The sequence below is a fragment of the Labeo rohita genome, chromosome 14 (genome assembly GCF_022985175.1).
Source record: "Labeo rohita strain BAU-BD-2019 chromosome 14, IGBB_LRoh.1.0, whole genome shotgun sequence".
NCBI lineage: Eukaryota > Metazoa > Chordata > Actinopteri > Cypriniformes > Cyprinidae > Labeo > Labeo rohita.
Window position 1 is genome coordinate 5,099,624 of NC_066882.1, and position 23,862 is coordinate 5,123,485.

General features: G+C 36.8%; 1 protein-coding gene across 3 annotated transcripts in view; it reads right to left on the bottom strand.

Annotated features, from left to right (window-relative positions):
* Positions 1 to 4,035: 4,035 nt before the first annotated feature.
* The window catches only part of pcdh11 (protocadherin 11), a 247,973-nt gene continuing 228,146 nt past the window's right edge, over positions 4,036 to 23,862 (bottom strand). For all 3 annotated transcript variants that reach the window (XM_051127679.1, XM_051127682.1, XM_051127681.1), the window contains one exon: positions 4,036 to 4,895. In XM_051127679.1, coding sequence (XP_050983636.1) covers positions 4,498 to 4,895 — 398 coding nt within the window. In that variant the 3' untranslated portion in view covers positions 4,036 to 4,497. The remainder of the gene's footprint in view (positions 4,896 to 23,862) is intronic.

The window sequence follows — 23,862 nt, forward strand, 5'->3', positions numbered from 1 at the left end:
TGCTAGAGGGGAGAATAACCATGCATATTAAGACCTTTTATGCATTTATTTATCACAAATGTCCTTAATTTCATTCATTCTCACACAATGTTTGTCTTTTTTTACTTGGTAAACCTTTGGCACTAATATAGTTGCTCCACTACTCAAAAACAGCTGTTTCAGAATTCAGCAAATGTTTATCTTCAAGTTCATACATTTTTAACGTCAACATGAAATAGCATTTGCATGTTCAATTTTCGGATAGAAACAGGCTATTAAATGAGAAAAAAAGGCTTATATGAGATCCTGGACCACAAAACCAGTCATAAGGGTCATTTTTTTGAAACTGAAAAAGTAAATAAATCTGTAAATAAATGCTTAAACTTTTTTTTCCATCAAAGGGTAATGAAAAAAGTATCACACACACACACACAAAAATCAACAATGATAATAAATCAGCATATTACAGTGATTTCTGAATCTGGTCATGTGACACTGCAGACTGGAGTAATGGCTAATGACAATTCAGCTTCCAACTGATTGATCCCAAGCAATAATGGCTATGTATATATATATATATATATATACATATATATTGTGTGTGGTAATTCATTATTTTGTACTTATTGTGTCATTATCTATATTGTACTGTTTAACTGCATATGTTTATTGTATTGTCCCACCTTATTAACAGTTCATTAATTAAATAGTTTACGTGTTTGACCCTGGACCACAAAACCAGTCATAAGGGTAAATTTTTGGAAATTTGATCTGTATCTGAAAGCTGGTTTGCTAGGATAGGACAATATTTGGCCAAGATACAACTATTTGAGGGTGTAAAAAAAATCTAAATACTGAAAAAAATTACCTTGAAAGTTGTCCAAATTAAATTCTTAGCGATGCATATTATTACTCAAAAATTACGTTTTGAGATATTTACGGTATGAAATTGACAAAATACCTTCAGGAAACATGATCTTTAATTAATGTCCTAATGATTTTTGGTATAAAAGATAAATGGATAATTTTTACCCATGCAGTATATTGTTAATTAATTGGGATATGATTTGACCAGATGCGTGCTGCTTTTTTCAAAATAAATCAAAAGTGGAGCTCTCCACAATTATTAACAATAGCATTGCGATCAATAAAACAAACATTTGAATTCTAATATATATACATACAGTAACAAATTGATGAAAAGTTGGAAAATTCCTATTTATTTTTATGCATCTGTCAGTCTGAGATTGTTGTCATTACGTGTTGCTCAAGCTCAAATTTCATCGTCAGAACCACATCCCTGGATTGGACCATGAAATGAGGCTGGAACTAAATGTTTGGCTATTTTTTATTAAAATATAAAAAAAATTAAATACTTGTTTTAAATAAAAAAGTGCATGTAGAAGTGCATTTTTTTCTTTAAATAAAAATAAAGTAAACAGGCTCTGTTTGATTTCATGTTGACTTTAAGAATGTAAAACCTCTAAATTCATGCATTTCTGGAAAAAGGTGTAAATATATTTCATATGTGTTGTGAAGCTCAACAGCTCTCTTCTTCAAAAAGCATTGTTTTTAATCATTGGAAATTTGAAAGACCTCCAAAATCTGATGATAATTACTTATAACTAGGTGTTTTCTGTTTTATGAATGAACAGAAGCAGAGATTTTCAAGCAGTGTGTTCAGCACAGCTGATGTTAGTATTTCAGACCTTATCTTTTGAGCGTTTCTGATCTATTGTATAGATTAGGAGAGTTTGAGTTGAGTCACCATCATTATACATCGATACTCTTACACCGTCCCAGCTACAGTAGCAGACATGCAAGAGCTGGAGCAAAAGACCGAGCCAATAGAGTCCCACACGGCAATTATTCCTCTTAATCAAGAGTGTTCGACAGATCTTAAACAGTTGTTGAGGGAAAAGCCGCCGGAGTGATTGTCAGTTCTCACGCATCAAAGAGCAACACACTCCAACACGTCTCGCCGTGACACATTTCTTGTCGCTGGCACGTACACTATTTTATAGTGAAGTAATTTTTTGGATCACTGACCCAAATATTTCTGTGTCATCAGTATATACTAAGGAGAACTGTTGGCGAATTAAATTTGTGCTGATTTCTCAAACCCGCACAACCTCTTCGTGGGATAACTTGATGTCTCTGTTTGAGGAAAATATGACACGATTGTAAGCAAACTTCTACTTCACTTAGCAGTCGTTACATCCATACAATACACATCTACATCTTAAGGCTGTTTCTTTGACATCATTATACAGTATATAAATCTCGCAAACGCTTTTACGTAAGAAGTGCGCACCATACAAGCCCACGCACACACACATTCAAAAGGTAGCCAATTATGCTATTATAAAGCAGCGTTCTGCTTCTATAGCAGTTACGGTGATTACTGATCAAAGTAATTATACTATTGGGAGATTCTTGTAATTGGTTCCACAGCACTTATTATGGTGCATAAATTGTATATATCGAAAAGAAAAACTTGATACGGTAGTGCGAAAAAACAAAGGGTGTCTCTTTAGCCATGTCTGTGCCTCTGCTAATGAGATAATATCGAAAAAAAAAAAGCGGCTTTCTTATAATGGCAGAGAAAGGGTGTCAGATGCATGGAAACTACCAACATGCTGAACATCAGAGGAAGGCTCTGAGCTCACCAGGGAGAAAGGAGCGTCAAAGTTTAAGAAGAAAAAAAGCACCCTAATATATAAAAGTTTCTACGTGTTAACATCGAGCAAGACTAATTTTTGCAGAGAGGCTTAGCTGTATCTGTAGTCTTGACAGAGTAAGCAGCACATTCAGGGGCATGGAACTAGGTCTCTTTAGCAGAAAACTGACTCAGGCGGAAATTCAGCTGGAAACGACGCACCTCACCGAAGCAGAAGAAATACTGCAGTCACCCAACATTACACTTATCCTTATTGACTACGCTTACATGCGTTGTGATATTCCGAATGCACTTCTTGACGCGGAGCCTAATTTTTATTGTTTTGTTTACGAGCGTGTCTGTGTTCTTGTGCAAAGCACACTGTTAGCGAGCGCCAAATAAACTCGCCAAGACCGCTAGCCGCTGAAATGCAGACATGCAGTCATATGCATTTAAAATTAGACCAGATAATATGAGGAATATGCACACTTTTTTTTTTTTTTTATAATTAGATAGGAATATCGGCGTGCATGTGAACGTATGCAATGATTTCCTCCAGCAGCACAGACTTAAAAGAAAAGTCCACTTCCAGAACAACAATTTACAGAGAATGTACTCACCCCCTTTGTCATCCAAGATGTTCATGTCTTTCTTTCTTCAGTTGTAAAGAAATTGTTTTTTGAGGAAAACATTTCAGGATTTTTCTCCATATAATGGACTGATATGGTGCCTCGAGTTAACTTCCAATATGAAGCTTAAATGTGGCTTCAAACGATCCCAAATATGGTTGTAAATGATCCCAGCCGAGGACGAAGGGTCTTATCTAGCGAAACAATTGGTTATTTTCATTAAAAACATACAATTTAAATACTTGTTAATCTTAAACACTCGTGTATTCGTAACTCTGTGTATTCTGGTTCAAGACAGTAGGGTATGTCGAAAAAAACTCCAATCGTATTTTCTCCCTCAACTTCAAAAATCATTTCAAAGTCATCTTACATCGCTGCAGAAGTACCGACCCAGTCTTGAACATGCAAAGAAGATGAAACACCCTTAACAAAAAAGGTAAAACAGCAATATAGGACGATTTTGAAGTTGAGGGAGAACATGAGATGGGAGTTTTTTGACAAACCCTAACTGTCATGACTCTGGGAAAAAACAGAGGTCGGGAAGAGCAAGACAAGACGAGCGTTTGAAATTAAAAAGTATATAAATTGTACTATTTTTAATGAAAATAATCAATCATTTCGCTAGATAAGATCCTTCTTCCTCAGCTGGGATTGTTTACAACCGCATTTGGGATCATTTGAAGCTACACTTAAACTGCATTTTGGAAGTTCAAAATCGGGGCACCATAGAAGTCCACTATATGGAGAAAAATGCTGAAATGTTTTCCTCAAAAACCATAATTTCTTTACGACTGAAGAAAGAAAGACATTAACATCTTGGATGATGGGGGTGAGTACATTATCTGTAAATTGTTGTTCTGGAAGTGGACTTCTCCTTTAAACATAATTTGATAAGTTGCATTCAACAGGCGCACAAAAGAATGAAATAAAAATCTTGTCCCTTTTGATCAACAGTAAAGCTTAATTCATTTGCCACTAATCTGTCACTAAGACACATTTCACACCGCTTTTTTTTGTTTCTTTTTTTTTTCACTTGAGGAGCTACTTTGGTCTATATCTACCATTTGTCTACTGTACATGTTTCAGTTTCACAGAGGATCACAGAGGATTCGCTTTAACGTCACATTTGTGTCGTGAAACGTTTGACACATGCTAATACCGATCAGAACCCGTCAGCTTTTCCGTTTCAATCACTCTCATTATGCGGTGCTCTGAGGCCTACCCTCGCTTCTACAGCTGATGCTCGTGCAGGAAGGCGGATGAGCCTCCGCCGGTGGACGTCTGGGGGCTGGACGTGGCGGAAAAGCTGGCTAGAGGGATGACCTTGACGGGATCCTCTTTCTTGCCGCAGTGTCTCTCAAGTGTGTTGTAGAATTGGGGCCGGTTGCTCCCTTTGTCCAGATCATCTTTGGGCACTGACCTGCCAAGGGTGTGACGCCCATCTGGCTTGTTCCCCCGCGCCCAGCTTTGTTGAAAACCAAACGAGGGCAGAGTGGCGGCGCCGGACGTCTGGAACTGGGTCAGCGCTGGCGGCATCCAGCAGCTGTCAGAATGACCCAGGATCAGACATTCCTGGGTACAGGTCTCCGAGGCCTCGGCGAGAGCTTTCTGCAGGTTCACTTCAATAGCTGTGGATGATGAAATGACAAATGCGGAGGCTCAGTCAAGAGGTGAACACGGAAGACAAAATAAATCATACTTTCTCTTATTGCTAAGGCACTTGGAGACAATACAAAGTTGGCGCTATCAAAAGGTGACCTGTAAATGTCAGCTTCTGCGAGAAATGAAAGGCAGTGATAAATGTTTAATTCATCTCATAATGAGAAAAACAACACCAGTTCTTTTAATTTAAATGGTATTCCCATGGCCCAAAGTGTTTACCTACAATATGCACTGAATTCCCTGTAGCTTAATTAAATCTTAAAAAAAAGTCTCAGTTGTTTGTGTCTGAGATTGGCTTTTTACATATTAAAGAATTAATGAACGGCTCCAAAACCATTGTTTATTTTAATCGCAGTCATCGTGGCACACCTTTCTTCCACTGAAGTCCCCCACTTAAGTCAATTAAGACGAATCAAACGGAAACGCTGCGATTCCTCCTTCTCGCCTACTTGTTAGCACGGCTGACACGTACAGTACGCGTGCCGCAGTAGCTGCGAGCAACAGAACGTGATTTGCTCAAAGGAAAGGGAACCGTAAACTACAGGACTCTAACTTTCTTATCTCATTAAACTTGCTCTGACATCACATGCGAGATGTGCCAAGAAAAGGACCTCAGTATTGAGCCCCAGCCATAAAGCCTGTCAACTCTAATAATTAGAATGTAAAACAGTGCTTGTGGAGGCAGGCTGGAGCCCTACAGCGGCGTATGTATATCTTAACCCGCCAGGAAAAGGAGAGCCCTGTCTGAACATCACTTTGCTCATGCTGGTCCCCCCTCCAAGCTGTCATCTAGAAATAATTTAGCATATTTGCATAAGTAAAGATGTTAGAAATAATTGAAAGGGACTACGTCTGGTTCCCTTGCATTACATGCTTGGGTTATTTTTATTTTTTACCACCAGGAGCCAATATAGTTATTGCTTTTTTATGTTTAGTATTTTAATATCTTGCAGAGGGAAATCAAAATATCTGAAATAGCAGAAATACAGAATAAATATTTATACTGACATTACATTCAATACGTTTGATCAGTACATGCATTTCCTGGGAATCAAACCCACAGCCTTGCCATTGCTAGCGGTATGATTTAAAGTCTAAGCAACAGATACCCATACATAAATACTGTATTAGTTGCTATGGACTGCTATATGTAAGCCATCCACCATACTGCAACTGCCAAGGTAGGTTAATAAACACTTGAGAATAGTCTTACAAATGTTTTTGACCATTACCCTGGTGAAAAAAACAGCAAATGCTGGTAGGTTTGTTTTGATGCTGGTTTAAGCTGGTCCTTAGCTGGTTTATGCTGGTCATGTTGCTGGTCAAGGACCAGCATAAACCAGCTAAGGACCAGCTTAAACCAGCATCAAAACATACCTACCAGCATATGCTGTTTTTTTCACCAGGGCAGAGAACACTAGGATAGATATTTATGGCTTTCACAACCATAGGCTGCATAATGTTGACATGTTCCATGGAAATTCATTGGTTTGTTAGTGTGAGTATTAAGCTGTCTCTGAAATGTTGACTGTTCCATGATAGTGGACGTGCTTGCGTGTCTGAAGGGATATACTTATATAGGTATTTATGGTCTGAGCTACAGGAAAGCCATGAATTGAGCCACAGTAATTCTATTAAACAAACATCTGTAAACAAATCCAAGAAATCTCATTTAATACCGAAAACATCAACTTAAAATGACTATTTTACCCAACAACATTTGTGTGTGCTATGCATTTTCAAGGGTGTATTCACACTTGTAATTTGGTTTGTTTGGTTTATTTGGTCCGGACCAACAAGGACAATGATACATTTGGTCCTGGTCTGTTTAACGTTCACACGGGCATTTTTGACAGTGAAACTAAAGATACAGAAACTAAAGGCACAGTAATACACTCACAACCTGATTGGCCAGGTTGAATGATGTATATTTCGTGACGGAACTCACTGAGTGCTCCAAATAAAAGCAAAAGGTGTGTTCGACTTAAAGCGGTGCAGCGATTAAATGACATTAAAATACCCATTCACTGATCGGTCTGCTCAGCGGCACTTTAAGTCAAATACACCTAATGCCGTCTGCTGAACTAAGTGCGCTTATTGCTGTGTGTATATGATTTTATTTTCACTACCTGTGAACTCACAAAGAGCTCATAAAAGGCACTAGTTGCATCTTATCATTACTTCCTGTTTTTGGTTTGTTTATCACACCAGAGTTCGTTTGAAAGCGGACCCATCTTTTTAGCGGTCTCGGTCTGCTTGTTTGGTGCACACCAGGGTTCGGATGGCAGCGTTCATACTTGCTCAAATGAACCGTGCTAACAGAGCAATCTCATCTGAGTTTGTTTTAATCGAACCAAACATAACAAGTGTGAACACACCCTGAAGAACCATGCTGTTAGCTTAGCAACATGCTAAATATACTCCCCTCAGAGAATTAACCATTGTTTTACTACTACTACTACTACAAAAAAGTTTAACCATTGCATTTGTAAACAAAAAAAAAAAAAAAAAGCCAAGTTCAGTTATGAAACTCCAGATCAGTAGTTTTCAAACCGGTCCTGGAAGCACCCCTGCCCTGCACATTTTGTATGTCTCCCTCTTCAGACACACTCAATTCATGTTGTGCAGTTTCTACTAATGAGCCGATGAGTTGAATCAGGTGTGTTAGATGAGGGAGACATACAAAATGTGCAGGGCAGGGGTGCTTCCAGGACCGGTTTGAAAACCACTGCTCTAGATGGTGCAGGGTGATGGTGCTTAAAGCAAACTCATGATATTCACAGTGTTAAACTACTTGGCACAAGTAGATTGGTTCATGTTGCATACGCAGCCAATGAGCTTGCTGCTTTTCATTAGCATTCACTAGAGAAGTTTGCAGCATGCTTTTAGAGTTCCTCTGAAACCCTCCACCTCCCCAGCTCCACCTGTATAGATCTGCTTTGCTACTTGCGCAGCAGCAGTATTGCTTAAATACTCACAGCACTGTATCTGTTTATGTATTTGCAGTAGCTTGCTTTGCAGCAGCAGCAGCAGCAGCTATAATCTACAACAACAGCAATAACCAATAGCAGCAATTCAGCAGCATAGCAGATCTATTCTGCCAAAAATAAAAACACATTAACAGTGTTATATCCATTACTATGCTAAATTCTTCAGAGTTGTCATTATAAAACCAGTGTTAACCAGTATGCCACAATAAACACCACAATAAAAATATGGTTTATTTTTGTAAGGGTCTATTTGATTGTGTGTGCAAGCATCACAAAGTTTCATCCTTTCATATAGTGTCTGTACTATTTCTCTCCAGAAGTTATGAAAACGATAAAAACATCTTTTTATTTGATTAAACTAAAGTTTGCAGGTAGATTTTTACCACCTCCTACTTAAAAGTAACGTCTGCCAGAATGCTGCTTCAAACTGCAGATCCAGTTTGTGAACTCTGGGCAGATCAATCAACGCCAACCTCAGCAACAAATGAGGATAAAGAGCTGGTTTATGTGCAACATGTCTAATGTTCAATGTCTAAAAGATAGACAACTATTTAGTGCTAATGTTTGGAATAACGTACTATTATATTTGACACTAGATCGTTTTACATTTTTGAATAACGAATGACAATATACTGATTTTAGGACAGTCTAAACGTTAATTTTGCCATAACTTGCAGAATATGAAATGCTCTTAAACCATGGCACCATCTTGTGGTGTGATGGACTAGAACGCACTGACATCGACATTTCCACCACCGACTTGTTGCGGTCTCCATTAATTTGTTGTTGTTCCATCCAAGTGTGCCGCACAAGTCTTGAAGCCAACACGTTTTGAATACCCCCTTGTGGCTGGTCCTAGAATAGGTCATAAAGCCTGCCCTCTACATTTCAATTCAAGACATTTTTTTGTCATTTTATGTAGTTTTTATCACACTGATGTAAGTTCAAGTGTTAGTTTTTAAATAAATTTGGTTTTAGTTAGTTATGCGACACTATAAAACAGGGAGTGTGATTGACAGCTGAGATTGACAGCTTCTCTGAGGCACCAACTGACTTTTTTTTGGGATCTTCAGGTGGAGACTGGGGTTATGTTTACATTATTTTAACACAAGCCACTTTTATGGCAATTAGCAGACAAAAATTGGAGCAGTCAGGCTAAATAAAAAAAGTCAGGGGCGTGTGCTTGTGATTGACTCTGTGGGAGTGTGGGCGGGACGCGGCTTCACTTCGCTCACTACTGCGCAGACTCTGGTCCGAAATCAGTGCGATATGTCCGCACCCTATAGGGGCACTGGCAACTTCACCTTTCTTCAGTGGAAGAGAGTGAAGGTGTGTCATCCATTTTATTTACAGACTATGCTGAAAAACAACCAGCCAGGGCAGTGTTGCCACCTTGTGGAAGAACTAATTAGTGCAAAAAAATTCAAGCCGCATATGCAAACTTAATGTACAAAATATACACAGTTCGAAAAATTGGGACCCATACGCATTATGCTGATAACAATATTTACGCCATGTGCACTATGCACACACACAAAAACCCCAGTATATTGTGGGCTTCATACAGCTTACTAAGTTTAGGAATAGAGCTACAGTATGCTCTTATTTTACATGCCAGTTTGTCTTAATACCAGAGAACTGGACAGAATAGCACAAATATAGAGAGCTATAAACAGAAAGAGAGGAAAAAGCGAGAGAGATGAGGCTACATCCTCCCGGTCTTACTCTGCTATAGTCTGCCTCAGAGCATCAGTGCATAAATCAGTGGAGCGGTAAACGTGTCACCTTTCAGAGGGTCACTAACTTCATTAAGGAAAAATGATGCCGCTCACTCACTCTCTGAGCAAGCAGAATGAGTCCTGGCCAGGTCGCTCTCGGAGACTGCTGTAAATCACCCCAGAGCTGCTTTGGAAATTGGAGGTGTCTTTCAGAGCCATTGTTCTTTTGAGGGGCCGAGTGCATCACGCCACGGTGGACAGATTCACGCGCGCAAGCAGACACATATAGAACACACAAGAAGACGCCTTTAGTGCATTTGCCCAGCAGGTCTGTGTGTGTTTGCGTGCTCTATACGAAGCTAATCAGCACAAGCAGTGGAGAGTATGTGCGCAATTACATTATGTGGAAAAGGTGTTTTGAAGCCACGCTGCTTTGGCGCAGCACGAGCTGTCAGTGGCGCTATGTCAACAGCCAGGAGAGCTACTATTTTTCGCATGTGATATTTCACATTAAACAGCTCCAAAGATGTAGTCCGTATCAGTTTCTCCTCCACAGGGACTAGTACTGCTTGACTGATGTGGGTGACAGCGCTGAATGCTTTCGTCAGCCCGAGGCAGCGGCTCACTCTGATGCTGTTTAAGTGCTTTTTGTATTCAGGGGGAATCGCTACTCTCTCGTCGAGCTTTTAAAAAAAGAATCAGACCCCACGTGCTCCGGTCTGAAAAACAGAAAACCTTGCGTTTGGGGGTGAGAGATAGTATTTCTAATTTCACCACAAAGATCTCCCTGCAAAAAAAAAAAAAGAAAAAAGAATGTCGTGTGAGGTAATGATATTTACATTATCGCAAAACATAGGCTTAAAAATGTCAAGCCTATTTACTCTGAGAGTAATAGGGCTTCTAATAACGGCTCGCATTTAAAGCAAATTGTCTGCAGATTGAAACATTTCGCAAAATGGCCAGTGGTTATTGATTGAAGTCCCGGGCTGATTCACACTTGTAATTACAGCGGCGTGAACGCTTGAAGATATTTTCAATCTTCCCCTGCAAACATTGTCTAACGCTGTCGTCAGAGATTGGTAATCGGATTGCTCCCGTAAGACAAACCGTAAAGGTCTCGTCTTTTGTTCCAAAACCTTAGCTTTATTTTCTACAGTAAAACAAAAGTGTTTTAATTCTTAAAGGGATAGTTCACCCACACATGAATCATCATTTACTCATTCTCAAGTTGTTCCAAACTTGTATGATTTTTCTTCTTCTGTTAAATACAGTAGGAGATATTTTGAAGAATGTATGCGACCAAACAGCTGCTGGTCCCCATTGACTTCCATTGTATTTTTTTCCCCCTCATACTATGGAAGTCAATGGAGATAATTTGAAGATCTAATAATAAATAATTTGTTATGTTCAACAAATAAAAGAAATTAATACAGATTTGGAACAACTTGAGGGTGAATAAATCATGACCTTTTTCTACATAAAAAAAATAAATAAAAAAAGACTTTTCAAAAATAACTTTGTGCATGTGTGCATATGAATATTGTATGTTTAAAAAAGGCATGTTTTTTTTTTTTTTTACAAAAATAACCATGCATTTCAAAACCTGAACTTAATTTTCCGAACTAAATCCAAAGAAAAGAATTTCAATCCTTTAAAAACCTATTAGCATAATAGAGAGTGAAAACTGAAAAGGAATTGTTCTAGAGTTTGCTAAATATGACATCTCAGTGTCTACACTGAGATACCAGGTTGTATGACAGTAAATGCTGTTTTGAACAAGAAAAACAACAACGCTTAACACATAAAATGAACTGACGTGGGCTATAGTGACATTTACGTAAACACGCTATCTGACAGTACGGGATGCTCCTGGTCAGGAAGTGCGATGAATCTGTGCTCATATCACACAGACGTACTGAAGTCAGACAATGAGCACGGATGACAATTTGTGACAGGGCTGTTAAGCAAAGCAGCACGACCTGAATATATCTTGATGGGATTTACATCAAGGATGCCACAGAGATGATTACTCAAGTCATTATGTTAGCATGTGCAAACCCATTACTACCAATTAGAGGGCTAATTGCATAAATATAGAACATCATCTCTCTCCTCTCTCTCTCTCTCCTGTCTAAACATTATCTGGTTGACTGTACAGCTTAAGAAAAACAGGCTCTGTACAATCTACAGCACATTTCCGCATGGAGCAGCGAGCTTTATGTCACATGAGAGAATTCAGCCTTGAATTTTATTGAACGACATATATGTCATTTTATTTTAAAGGGGTGCTCTTTAACAGAGTCTTGATTTTGTTTTGGGGGTATACTAGAACATGCTTTCATTCTTGGTGGTTCATAAAATGCATTATTTTTAACATAATTTACATTATTACAATACATTTCTCCCAGACTGGCACAAATGACTCGATTAGTTCCAGGTTCCGTCTCCGAAAAATAAAATCTGTTGTGATTGGTTAGCTGTGTCACTGCGTTGTGATTGGCGAACAGCTTAGATGATGTTTCAGTACTGCCACGCCCCTTGTCAAAGAAGCAAGTTCTGTGTACAGCTGTTAGCGCAAGCTAGATTAAAGTGATTCTTACATTTTAAATATGGATATTTTTCTTACAAAAACGCATCGATTCGACACAGGAGGCCTTTATTAACCCACCGGAACCTAGGAGGCAAATTTTAATATAACTCCGATTGCATTCATCTGAAAGAAGGAAGTCATATACACCTAGGATGCATGGAGGGTGAGTAATACACTACAGTAGTGTTGGGTCCTATCATCAGTCTGCGAGATCGCCGATACGTGATATTATCGTGCTAATGCATTTAATTATTTACATACTTAGTTTCATTGCCCGAAACCAGCTCCAGCATAAGGCTAAAAGCAGCCTAACATTATCAAAGAACATCATCACTGATTAGCCTAGCCTATTCTAGTGCAAGTTTATGCATTTTAAAAAACACTTGCGTTATAAGTGAAGCTAACGTTATCTACACTGTATGATGAATAAATCTCTAACCACACACTGCACATGTCTGCGGCGCGATATGGCTCCGACATGGCAACCGGAGTAGACCGTGGCTTCGGCATGTGTTTTGCCCCCCTGTACTGCACACGTCTGCGGCACGTTACTGCTCTGAATCAATGCTTGTGTTTATACCTGCCGCACTGTGGTTCGTTGAAGTGGCTCTCCGCGCTGCATCGTTATCTCATCCCTACACTCCCCCAACAATTTGAATTTTCGTAGGCGGGATTTAATTTGAATGATATTCTAATTGACCGCGTTGTGACATCATTGCATGCAGAAAACAAACGTTGTAGTCCAAAGGAGCCGTTCGTTGTAGTTCTTGAAAAGGGATTTTTTAAAAACAAAATATCTCCCTTTGGAGTGGACTTTGAGAATTGTAACTTTGTAGATCTTTTTTATGCCCAAACATACACACCACACACTGACTAAAGTTCAAAAAGTGAAAAAGCATAATAGGACCCCTTTAAAAAATGTGATACAGGATTCAGTGTAGCCTTGCTTTTAGTGTGTGTATGTTTTGAACACTGTCTTAGTTGTGTTGAGAAGCACAAATGAAAGTTTCATGAGAGACCACGGCAAAGATTTAGGGTTGCGCTTTTTTCGAAAATGCAAATGATCAAGTAATGAGTCTTCATAAAGTTCAGTGAGCCAAAACATACCCACCAAGGGGGTACGCTGTGGCATATTTGATCAAAGTTTAGTATCGTTTCAGCCATGTATGCAAATTTTACATGTATTTAATTGGTGCACTTGATATGAGCACAGTTAGAACCCTTGGGACAGGATAAGAACATGACAAGAGAGAATATCCATACTAAATTAAGGATATTATTATGGTTTCACCAGCTGACAACCTTAAGGAGAGGTGGACTTGCATGCATGTATGAATGAATGAATGAATGAATGAAGGAATGAGCAAGCAAATGTTATGATGCATCCTAATTTTTAGTATGGGGAGCCAAAATCCCAAAAATTATAATTATTTTATATAAATTATTATTTTTTTTTTTTTACCATTACACATTACTTACAAAAAGACAAACTGAAGAATAACATTAATTTCATTTAAATCAATGTCTCTCAAGTGTTCTAGATGTAACATTTCAGTCATGTCATTTGATTTGATAAATAAACAAATAAATACAATTGTTGTAACTAAACTAAACAAGTAAACTAACTAACTAAATACACTTTCAGTCATGTCATTAGTTTAGAAGATAAAAAAGAGGGTTTTGATCTAGGTATTTGATCTAGACCTAAGCTAGTTGTAACACTTTCACTCATGTCATTAGTTTGAAAGATAAAAACTGAACTAAACTAAACTAAACTAAACTAACTAAATACACTTTCAATCATGTCATTATTTTGGAAAAACAACAAAACAAAACAAAATGAGGATTTTAACCTAGGTATTGTTGTAACTAAACTAAACCAAAATAACTAACTAACGAACGAACTAACTAACTAACTAACTCACTCACTCACTAACTAAATATACTTTCTGTCATGTCATTATTTCGGAAGATAAAAACAAAACTAAACAAAAACAGGGTTTTGACCTAGGTATTGCTGTTACTAAACCAAACTAAACTAAACTAAACTAACTACATTTTCAGTCACGTTATTATTTTGGAAGAACAACAAAACAAAAAGAGGATTTCAATCTTTTTCGGTTTTGCTGTAACTACACTAAACTAAACTAACTAACTAAATAAACTTTTAGTCATGTTATTATTTTGACGGATACAAACAAAAATAAGGTTTTGACCTAGGTATTGCTATTACTAAACTAAACTAAACTAAGCTAAACTAACTACACTTTCAGTCATGGAAGATAAAAACAAAACAAAAAGAGGGTTTTGACCTAGGTATTGCTGTAACTAAACTAAACTAAACTAAACTAAACTAAACTAAACTAAACTAAAACTAATGAACTAAATACAATTTCAGTCATATCATTAGTTTTGAAGATAAAATAAGAGGATTTTGACCTAGGTATTGTTGTAATGAGACCTAAGCTAGTTGTTCATTAGTATGGAAGATAAACTAAACTAAACTAAACTAAGTACACTTTCAGTCATGTCATTAGTTTGGAAGAACAACAAAACGAAAAGAGGGTTTCGACCTAGGTATTTCTGTAAGTAAACTAAACTAAACCAAATACGCTTTGAACTCATATTATTAGTTTTCGACCTAGGTATTTCTGTAAGTAAACTAAACTAAACAAACTAACTATATATATTTACCTTAAGAGGGTTTTGAACTACTTGTTGAAAATACTTGTGACTGAATTTAAAGTTCCTGAGATCTAATAAGCATCTTGTGCTTCACAGTCATTGTCACAAATTGATTGATCTGATTAGTGAACTAGAAATACCACACAATTCAACATATTTCTCATTCATTTTACATCAGTGTTTTTTCGTAATTCTAAAATCTCCTGTTTACTTCCGTCTTAAATTAGATTTTGAATGCCAAGTTTCCAGTGTGGTCACAGTGTTCTGGACCCTTCTGTACATGCATGCAATACAGATTAAACAAAGGGCATGGGCTTCAAACAAATCCCATGCTGTCAAACAAAATGAAATTTGAAAGATAATAATTGAGTTTGTAATTACATGGACTTTATCATTTCATTACACACCCGCTCTGACTCCACATCTAGATTGGCAAATGGATGGTCATTAATAATAATGGAGCTATTTAACCCCATGGGTGTTTTACAAGGGGAAAGATGCCATTTTTCACTCAAGGGTTGGACACAACCATCAGGTGAAATAAGAGGCCCACTTTTCATTCTCATGAATCAGGGAAAGGCCACTTACTGCAGGCTAGATGCATTTCATCACCAGCTCCACTCCAGCACCACTCTCGTATTTCATCGCTGCTTATGAGTGATTTACACTTTTACTTTTGCAGAGGAGATCCGTATGATTTCATGCTGCTCTTAGCTATTATATATTCATGAAGTCCCAAATGTACAAATGTACAGTGGGATGTAAACTGTGACATGCATCGCAAAAATAAATTACAACTGGAGGCCAGGGGCATGCAACACTCCAGCAACTGCAATATGTTAAAGAAATTCCAGGCTCCGTGGAGCCATACAACATATTTTATACACTTACGGGAGCTTTTCAGCATCTTCACGAGTCCTGCTTTCTAGATTTCAGCAACTACCTTTCAAATTAATCTTAATGATGACTTTGTAACACGTTATAATACATTTTATGTACAAATTAATTTAATTAACAAATAGGTAGCAGGTGCACAATCATATATGAAAATATGGTCACACTTTATTTTCAGGTCCAGTTCTCACTATTAACTCTATTAACTAACTTTTGCCTCAATAAACTCCCAATTTCAGCAAAGTAGTTATTAAGTTTAGGATTAAGGGATATAAATATGGTCATGCAGAATAAATAATTAATATGTGCTCTATAAATACTAATAAACAGCCAATATGCTTATAATATGCATGCTAATTCATAGTGATAATTGGTCCTTAACATAAAAGTGTTACCGAAAATATATAACTCAGGATTTATATTATATATATAGATACACATCACTTGCTCACCAATGGATCCTCTGCAGTGAATGGGTGCCGTCAGAATAAAAGTGTAAACACCTGATAAAAACACCACAATAATCCACAAGTAATCCACACAACTGTCTTTATGAAGTGAAAAGCTGCATTTTTAACTTTAAACTTTCTATCCATAATATTGCTTTCTTCTGAGAAAAAGTTGTTTTGTCTGCATAAGGAGAGAAATATGCGCTGATCAAGCATGTTTACAAGTGAAAACAATCCATGGACTGGTTTCTTACAAACACAGCTTTTTACTTCACAAGATGTTAATTGATGGATTGGAGTGGTGTGGATTACTTGTGGATTATTGTGATGTTTTTATCAGCTGTTTGGTTTCTCATTCTGACGGCACCCATTCAGAGGATCCACTGGAGAGCAAGTGATGTAATGCTACATTTCTCCAAATCTGTTCTGATGAAGAAACAAACTCATCCACATCTTGGACAGCCTGAGGATGGATGCATTTTCAGCAAATGTTTATTTTTGGGTAAACTATTCCTTTAACAGTTCAAGACCCTGAAAACACAGCGGGATGTGACACTACGGCCAAATATAGCAGTCTGAGACATGCCACAGACTACAAGAACTAGGCTAGCTTATGTTCAGTGATTTGGAAATATAACAAACAATACGCTGAATTTTAACGTCAATTTCTATTTTTTTGCTTTACTTAAACTGCCACAATAATATTGTTGTATTATCTTTGTTTGGGGGGTTTTCTCAGCAAAACGTAATTAATTGTGATTAATGAATCAGCATATCATGTAATTAGTGTGATTAAAATTAATTAAATATTTTACTAACTTGTTAATCAGTGTAATTACTGACTTGATTAAAGACTAAACAGAGAAAAAAAATAGAGAGTTGTGCAATTCTATATACAGTATATAATGAAAAACGCCCTTGTTAAGATTAAATGACCGATTGACAAACAGCATGACAATTTTAGGGGGAAGTTATAATTCACGATTGCACAGCTGAGTTGCTCTGGGGTCCAGCACAAGACAGAGTGTTTTTTTGAATAATGGCCCCCTGAATACGTAAAGTACACATCCCACCATCTGTTAGTCGGCAGTAAAAAAAACAAAAAAACTTCAGGGCAGCACATGTGCAGTTTCCTGTATTTGAATAAAAATCTGGCACAGAGATTTCTCCTCATGAAAAAGAGCATCTTACAAAGAAAAGCATGCGCTTTACGCCTGGCAAATGTTCAGACTTGTTTCTTCTCAATTTGCTACTTGTTTATCATCTTTCACACCTGCACAACAGACATCGCTTACAACACGGGCACATTCACAGTACGAGTGCTGTCATACGGATACATTCATCAAAACAGCACTGACCTGTCTGAGGATACTTAAAGCCATTTTTCTATTTAATTAGACGATTATTATGTTTGTTTACACACTGCATTTACAATAATTATACGTTCTGATTGGTTGTGGAAGAATCAAGACTTATAAATCATTACCAAATAGTGGGCAATTATTTAATTAGACTTAAACTAATTTTTTCAGCTTTTCAAACCACATCTAATTGACTCAGTCCTTATGAAATGGAAACTGCTGTGGCAGTGTGAGCATGCGCTATATTTCACAAGCTGACTAGTATGAAATATGTCTGCCCTCTCAAAAGGGTGGAGTCGACTGACGGCACCTCAACACATTTTTAATCAAGGTGTGTCTTTTACAGTGCAGCAGCTATGAAAAAAAGTGGCCTTTAATTTATAGCCCATTAATAATGGCATATCAATGCTCTTGTGTGCAAAAACATTCCAGGTGCATACACACACAGATGTGTTACTTTCATTCTAATAGTGATGAATTAGGATTATTCTAAATGAGTGAGCTTGTGCATGAAGTTGGTAATTAGCATAACACAAGCTCAAACCATCTCAATATAAGGGCGTTACAAACAGCCTCTTCTGTAAAACTATTTGTCACACTCCACCAATGTACACTTATGCTCTAAAAAAGTGCTTTCGTCTGAGCTAGAACACTATAAAGTCCTTATATAGGCGTAAGACAAGAAGTATTTGGAGTCTTTATGGTTGTCAAGCGTTAGTGGAATGTTTATGTGATAAACGGCACCTGTGGTGACTCTGCTATAGGACACCTGTGTGTTCTTGTGGGGAATTGACTTCATCCATCTCCTAAAAATCACCTTGGGACTACTTGGTTAAAAGTAATAGCAAACATGGCTGGAAAAAGTGAATTTAGTTTTGGAAAAAAGTATAATATTTTTAGCAGAACTCACATAGTTTGATACTTTGTTATCTGTAAAATTGCAGCATTTTTTAAGTGTGACCTACAGCAATAGTTCCAACTCTGTTTATCCGTACAGTGAAAGATATTAACTGTATGGATGAAAAAAAAAGGTCAAACACATTTGTAAATGATCACTATGGAAGGCTGTTTTTGCCACTGAATGAAAAATAAAAAAGGTAATTATGACTTTTTATCTCACAAAAACTAATTTTCTCACAATTATGAGTTTACATCTCGCAATAGAACTGTAAGATGTAAACTCGCTAGTGCAAGTTATAAAGTCAGAAATCTCAAACTCAATTCTGAGAAACTAAGTCATATTTTCGAGATATAAACTTTTAATAGACTTTTTTCTTGCAAAATGTGGGTTTGATCTCACAATTCTGACTTTTTTCAAGATATAAACTTGCAATTGTGAGTTATAAGTCCAGTTCTGAGGGAAAAATTCTGACATCATAATTCGCAATTGTGTTATAAAGTGAAAATTGTGAGATATAAACTCTGAACTCTTTGGAAAAAAAGTCAGAATTGAAATACAATTCTGACTTTCTCGGAATTCTGAGTTTAAATCTCACAATTTTTTCTCACAATTGCAAGTTTATATCATGCAATCAGTTTAAAACTCGGAACTCATAATTTATATCTTGCAATTCTGACTTCATTTCTCAAATTGCAAGTTTATATCACTGAATATTCTCAATTTTAAGGAAAAAGTCAGAACTGTGAGTTTGTATCATGCAATTCTGAGAAAAAAATTCAAAATTGTGAGTTTGTATCATGTAATTCCAAGAAAAAAAGTCAGAATTGTGAGTTGTATCATGTAATTCTAAGAAAAAGTCAGAATTGTGAATTTGTACCATGCAGTTCAGAGGTAAAAAAAAGTCGGAGTTGTGAGTTTGTATCATGAAGTTCTGAGAAAACAGTCAGAATTGTGAGTTTGTAACATGTAATTCTGAAAAAAAGTCAGAACTGTGAGTTTGTATCATGCAGTTTAGAGATAAAAAAGTCATAATTGTGAGTTTGTATCATGCAGTTCTGAGAAAAAAAAAAATTGCAAGTTTGTATCATGCAATTCAGAGAAAATAGTCAGAATTGTGAGTTTGTACCATGCAATTCAGAGCTAAAAAAGTCAGAATGGTCAGTCTGTATCATGCAGTTCTGAGAAAAAAAATTAAGAATTGCAAATTTGTGTCATGCAATACCAAGAAAAAAGTCAGAACTGCGAGTCAGAATTTATTGTCAAAAAAAGTCAGAATTACCTTCTTTTTTTTTAATTCAGTGGCAGTAACAGGTTTCCATGAATCACAGATGTGTTAACTGTCCAAAATACTTATTAGATCTGCCCTAAATTATCATTGAAGAGTTCTAGAAAAGGCATAAATTGATCAAAAGTAACAGTCAAGACTTTTATAATCGTACAATAATCTTCTATTTCAAATCAATGCTGTTCTTTTGAATCTTTCTATCTTAAAGAACCATAAAAAAGTACCATCTTTCAGGAAATTTTGCTGTTTTTAACACTGATAATAAGAAATGTCCTTGAACAGCAAAAATTGATAGCATTAATAGCATACTATGACAATGAAGACTGGAGTAATGATGCTTTGATCACAGGAATGAATGTAATAATCGTAATAATATTTAACAATATTACTGTTAAATGATATAAGTGGAGCCTCGGTGGGCATAAAACTCGTGTATATCAGTTAAGCTCTCTGCCCAGATATATTAAACTTGTTCAAATCTACTTCCTCTTTTCCTCATTCACACACCCTCCTCTCCATCCCTCTTCTCTATCCATGCTGCGTTTGACCCATTGCAAGGGAAAGTAATTGCGGGCAGAAAACAACATTTAATGATTACTTCATCCCCGAGTCCTGAGGAGAGAGAAGTCACAGGCAGGTAATTTCAACAAAAGAGGGAGACCTTTTTTCCCCGACACACCATTTTCAGACAACAAAGAATATTATTGACTTGGCTGAGATTAAAACAGCAAAACAAATAAAAGAACAAAATCAAGGACAAAGTGACCACAGAAAGAGGTTGTCCCCCGAAACACGGCGGGTCAAACTCTCTCCACTGTCTTTTCTTTTGTTAGCGTTGATTAAAAACAAGCAGCGGATAAAAGATTCCATTTGGTGTCTGATCTGGAAATAAATAAAAAAATAAGTAAATCTCCACGCTGCCACTCACACGCTCCGAGAATAAGATGCTGCCGTATTATCTTTCCAAACATCCCTCTCTCCATGTGTTTTAAGGCGAGAATGGGAGGTAAAGGAAATTGAAGCGCTTTTTTTTTTGGAGGGGACAAAAGATTGCCTGCGCTCTACTCTTCTAGCTACTTGACTTTTTCCATGGACTGATGGTCTTGATTGTCTGGTGTTCATTATGTCTGGTGTGGTCCTACCTCTCCTCTCCTCTGGTGTGTTCAGGCCTCTCCTCCATTAGGAAGACAAGAGGAGGGGGGTGTTAGCATCAACACAATCAGCACTGCCCAAACACACAGCATGGGCTGAATAGAAGAGAGGTGCAAACACCATAACAATCAGCAATCAGCACTGATCATGATAATAACATAGAGAGTGCTACAAGATCCATGCTGCGCTCTCCCTCCCTGCCAGGAGGACTTATTGTGTACATGGGCCAGCATGTGAAGAGAAGCAATAAATTCAGACACAATTTGAAATGTGAAAAACACACACGCAAAAATAAACGGTGAAACGCACGATGATGACTGTTTATGTGTTTTTGACAACTTGTAATACGCTACATCAAAATCAAAGCTTTAAATATACACACGGATGTATAAGTACATCACATTTCAGGTTTTGGTCACCTTTTATTTTGTTCTTCGTAGCTTTACTGTAAATAAATATTCCTGTGGTGTGATAAATAAATAAATACACACACACAATAATACATCAAGTGTTAATATATTAGTATTGACCAAGTAGCTTTCCATATATATATTTATATAGAAAAGTTAAAAAGAACAGCATTTATTCAAAACAGTAGTCTAAGACTATAATTACACTTATAAAAATCTTTTTAACACATCCTTGATGAATGAAAGTATTCATTTCTTTTAAAAACAGGGGAAAAAAAAGATAAAATGACCTTTTCATGACTTTTTCAATGGTAGTGTATATTGTTACATGATATGTCTACTGTTCTGTAAATAAACACTTAAACCTTTTATCAAAGGATTCTGAAAAAAGTATCACTAGTCCTAAAAAAACAACAACAAAAAACAATGATAATAAATTAGCATATTACAATGATTTCTGAATCTTGTCATGTGACATATAAATAAATAAAGGTGATTTGATTTTGATTTGATTTGATTAGACACTGCAGACTGGAGTAATGGCTGATGAAAATTCAGCTTTGCATCATAAAAATAAATTATATCACAAGCGAAATAGAAAACTGTTATTTTAAATGGTAAAAATATTTTACAATATTAAAATATATTTCCTGTATTTTTGATTAAATAAATGCAGCCTTAATGAGCTTAAGAATCTAAAAAAAAAAAAAAAAAAGAAAGAAAAATCTGACTGATCCCAAGCAATGCCTATATATGGTCATTTATTATATTGTATTTATTGTGTCATTATCTTTATTGTATTGTTTTATTGCATATGTTTATTGAATTACCTTATCAATAGTTCATTAATTAAATAGTTTACATATGTGACCCTGGACCACAAAACCAGTCATAAGGGTCAATTTAAGATTTTTGTAAATTGAGATTTGATTTTAATTTGAAATTGAGAGCTGAATAAATAAGCTTGCCATTTATGTATGGTTTGTTAGGATCAGGCAATATTTGGCTATTTTGAAATTATTTTGAAAATCTGGAATCTAATGCAAATAAATAAATAAATAAATAAATATTAAGTTGTCCAAATGAAGTTCTTAGCAATGCATGTTACTAATCAAAAATTAAGCTTTGACATATTTACAAAATATCTTGATGGAACATGATCTTTACTCATCCTAATAATGTAAAGAAAAATGTATAATTTTGACCCATACAATGTAGTTTTGGCTATTGCTACAAATAGTTCAGACTGGTCTTGTGGTCCAGGGTCACATATAAGATCACAATGTATACATTATGTATTAATCTGATTCATGAAAAGAAAAAAAGCTCACAATGTGAGTAAAGAAAGAAAGAAAGAAAGACACACACAAACTCGTTTTGACCTCCACTCTGGACAAAAAGCAAAGTAAAAGGCCAAATTTACATACATGGAGAAATCTGCCAGTAAAGTGAAATGTTCAATGGACAACACTTTTTGAAATGTAAAAGGAAGGAAACAATTTCTTTGGGGCAAAATATCCGCCTTGTATACAGAGCCGGTGCTCTTATGAAGAGATAACAAAGATGGATGAAGCAATATGTGTGAGAGATTACGGAAAGCTTTGGAGGTAAGGGCACAGACAGAGCCACGCACTGCCTACTCGAAAACTCACTCGCCATTCATATCAGTTTGTAAAGCTGGGATGTTCTCCATGGTGGCTGATTTGAACTCAGTTACCATAGGTAGTCCTCAAAATATGTTTTTAGGCTTGCCAAGAACATCTGCAGATAGGCTTTAAGCTATCGGGCATTCCGTTAGGGCTGTTTTTGATGTGTTTACTACAATGCAACGCTTCTGTGGGGAAATACGATATCAAATATGAGGAAAATAACATAAAACTGGTTTAAACGTCAAATTCACGCGTATTGCTTTCGCGCAGACGTATCGTTTGCGCCGCAGCATCACATACAAGAGCACCAGTGGGCTTTTAACTCACACAACACAGTCTATACCATCAAACAAATTCCTTTGGGATGGGAGGGAATAAACTATGCCTCCGGATCTGCAATATATCTGTTAGTCACCAGTGATTTGTTCGGTTCCCCTCAGCAATATATTTTGGTAACTGCCTCTATGGTCAGGCAGATAGTGAGTACATGGCATCAAAGGTGGGCCATCTTTCAAGCCTTTACTGGCAGGACAGAAGGCCAGCTGCCGCGCTCGCTCCATTGTCTCGCGAAATAAACGTACCTGCAAATGATGGAATCGTTAACAATGGCAATCCCGAGAAGTGGGGGTGGTTAATTAGCTGTTAGAAATATTTAATAAACAACCCTCAGGGTCCCTTTGTGTCCGTGATATACGCGCTTTCTGTTCGACATCTGATTCAAGGAAGGTCCACGTCCAATTGTCTGAAAACGAGCTAAGAATAGCCTGAGTGCTGTGAGGGGCGTTCGTCTGAGGTGCTTCGTACATTTTCCAACACGGAGGGGGTGTCGTCTGAGTTACTGCTTTATAG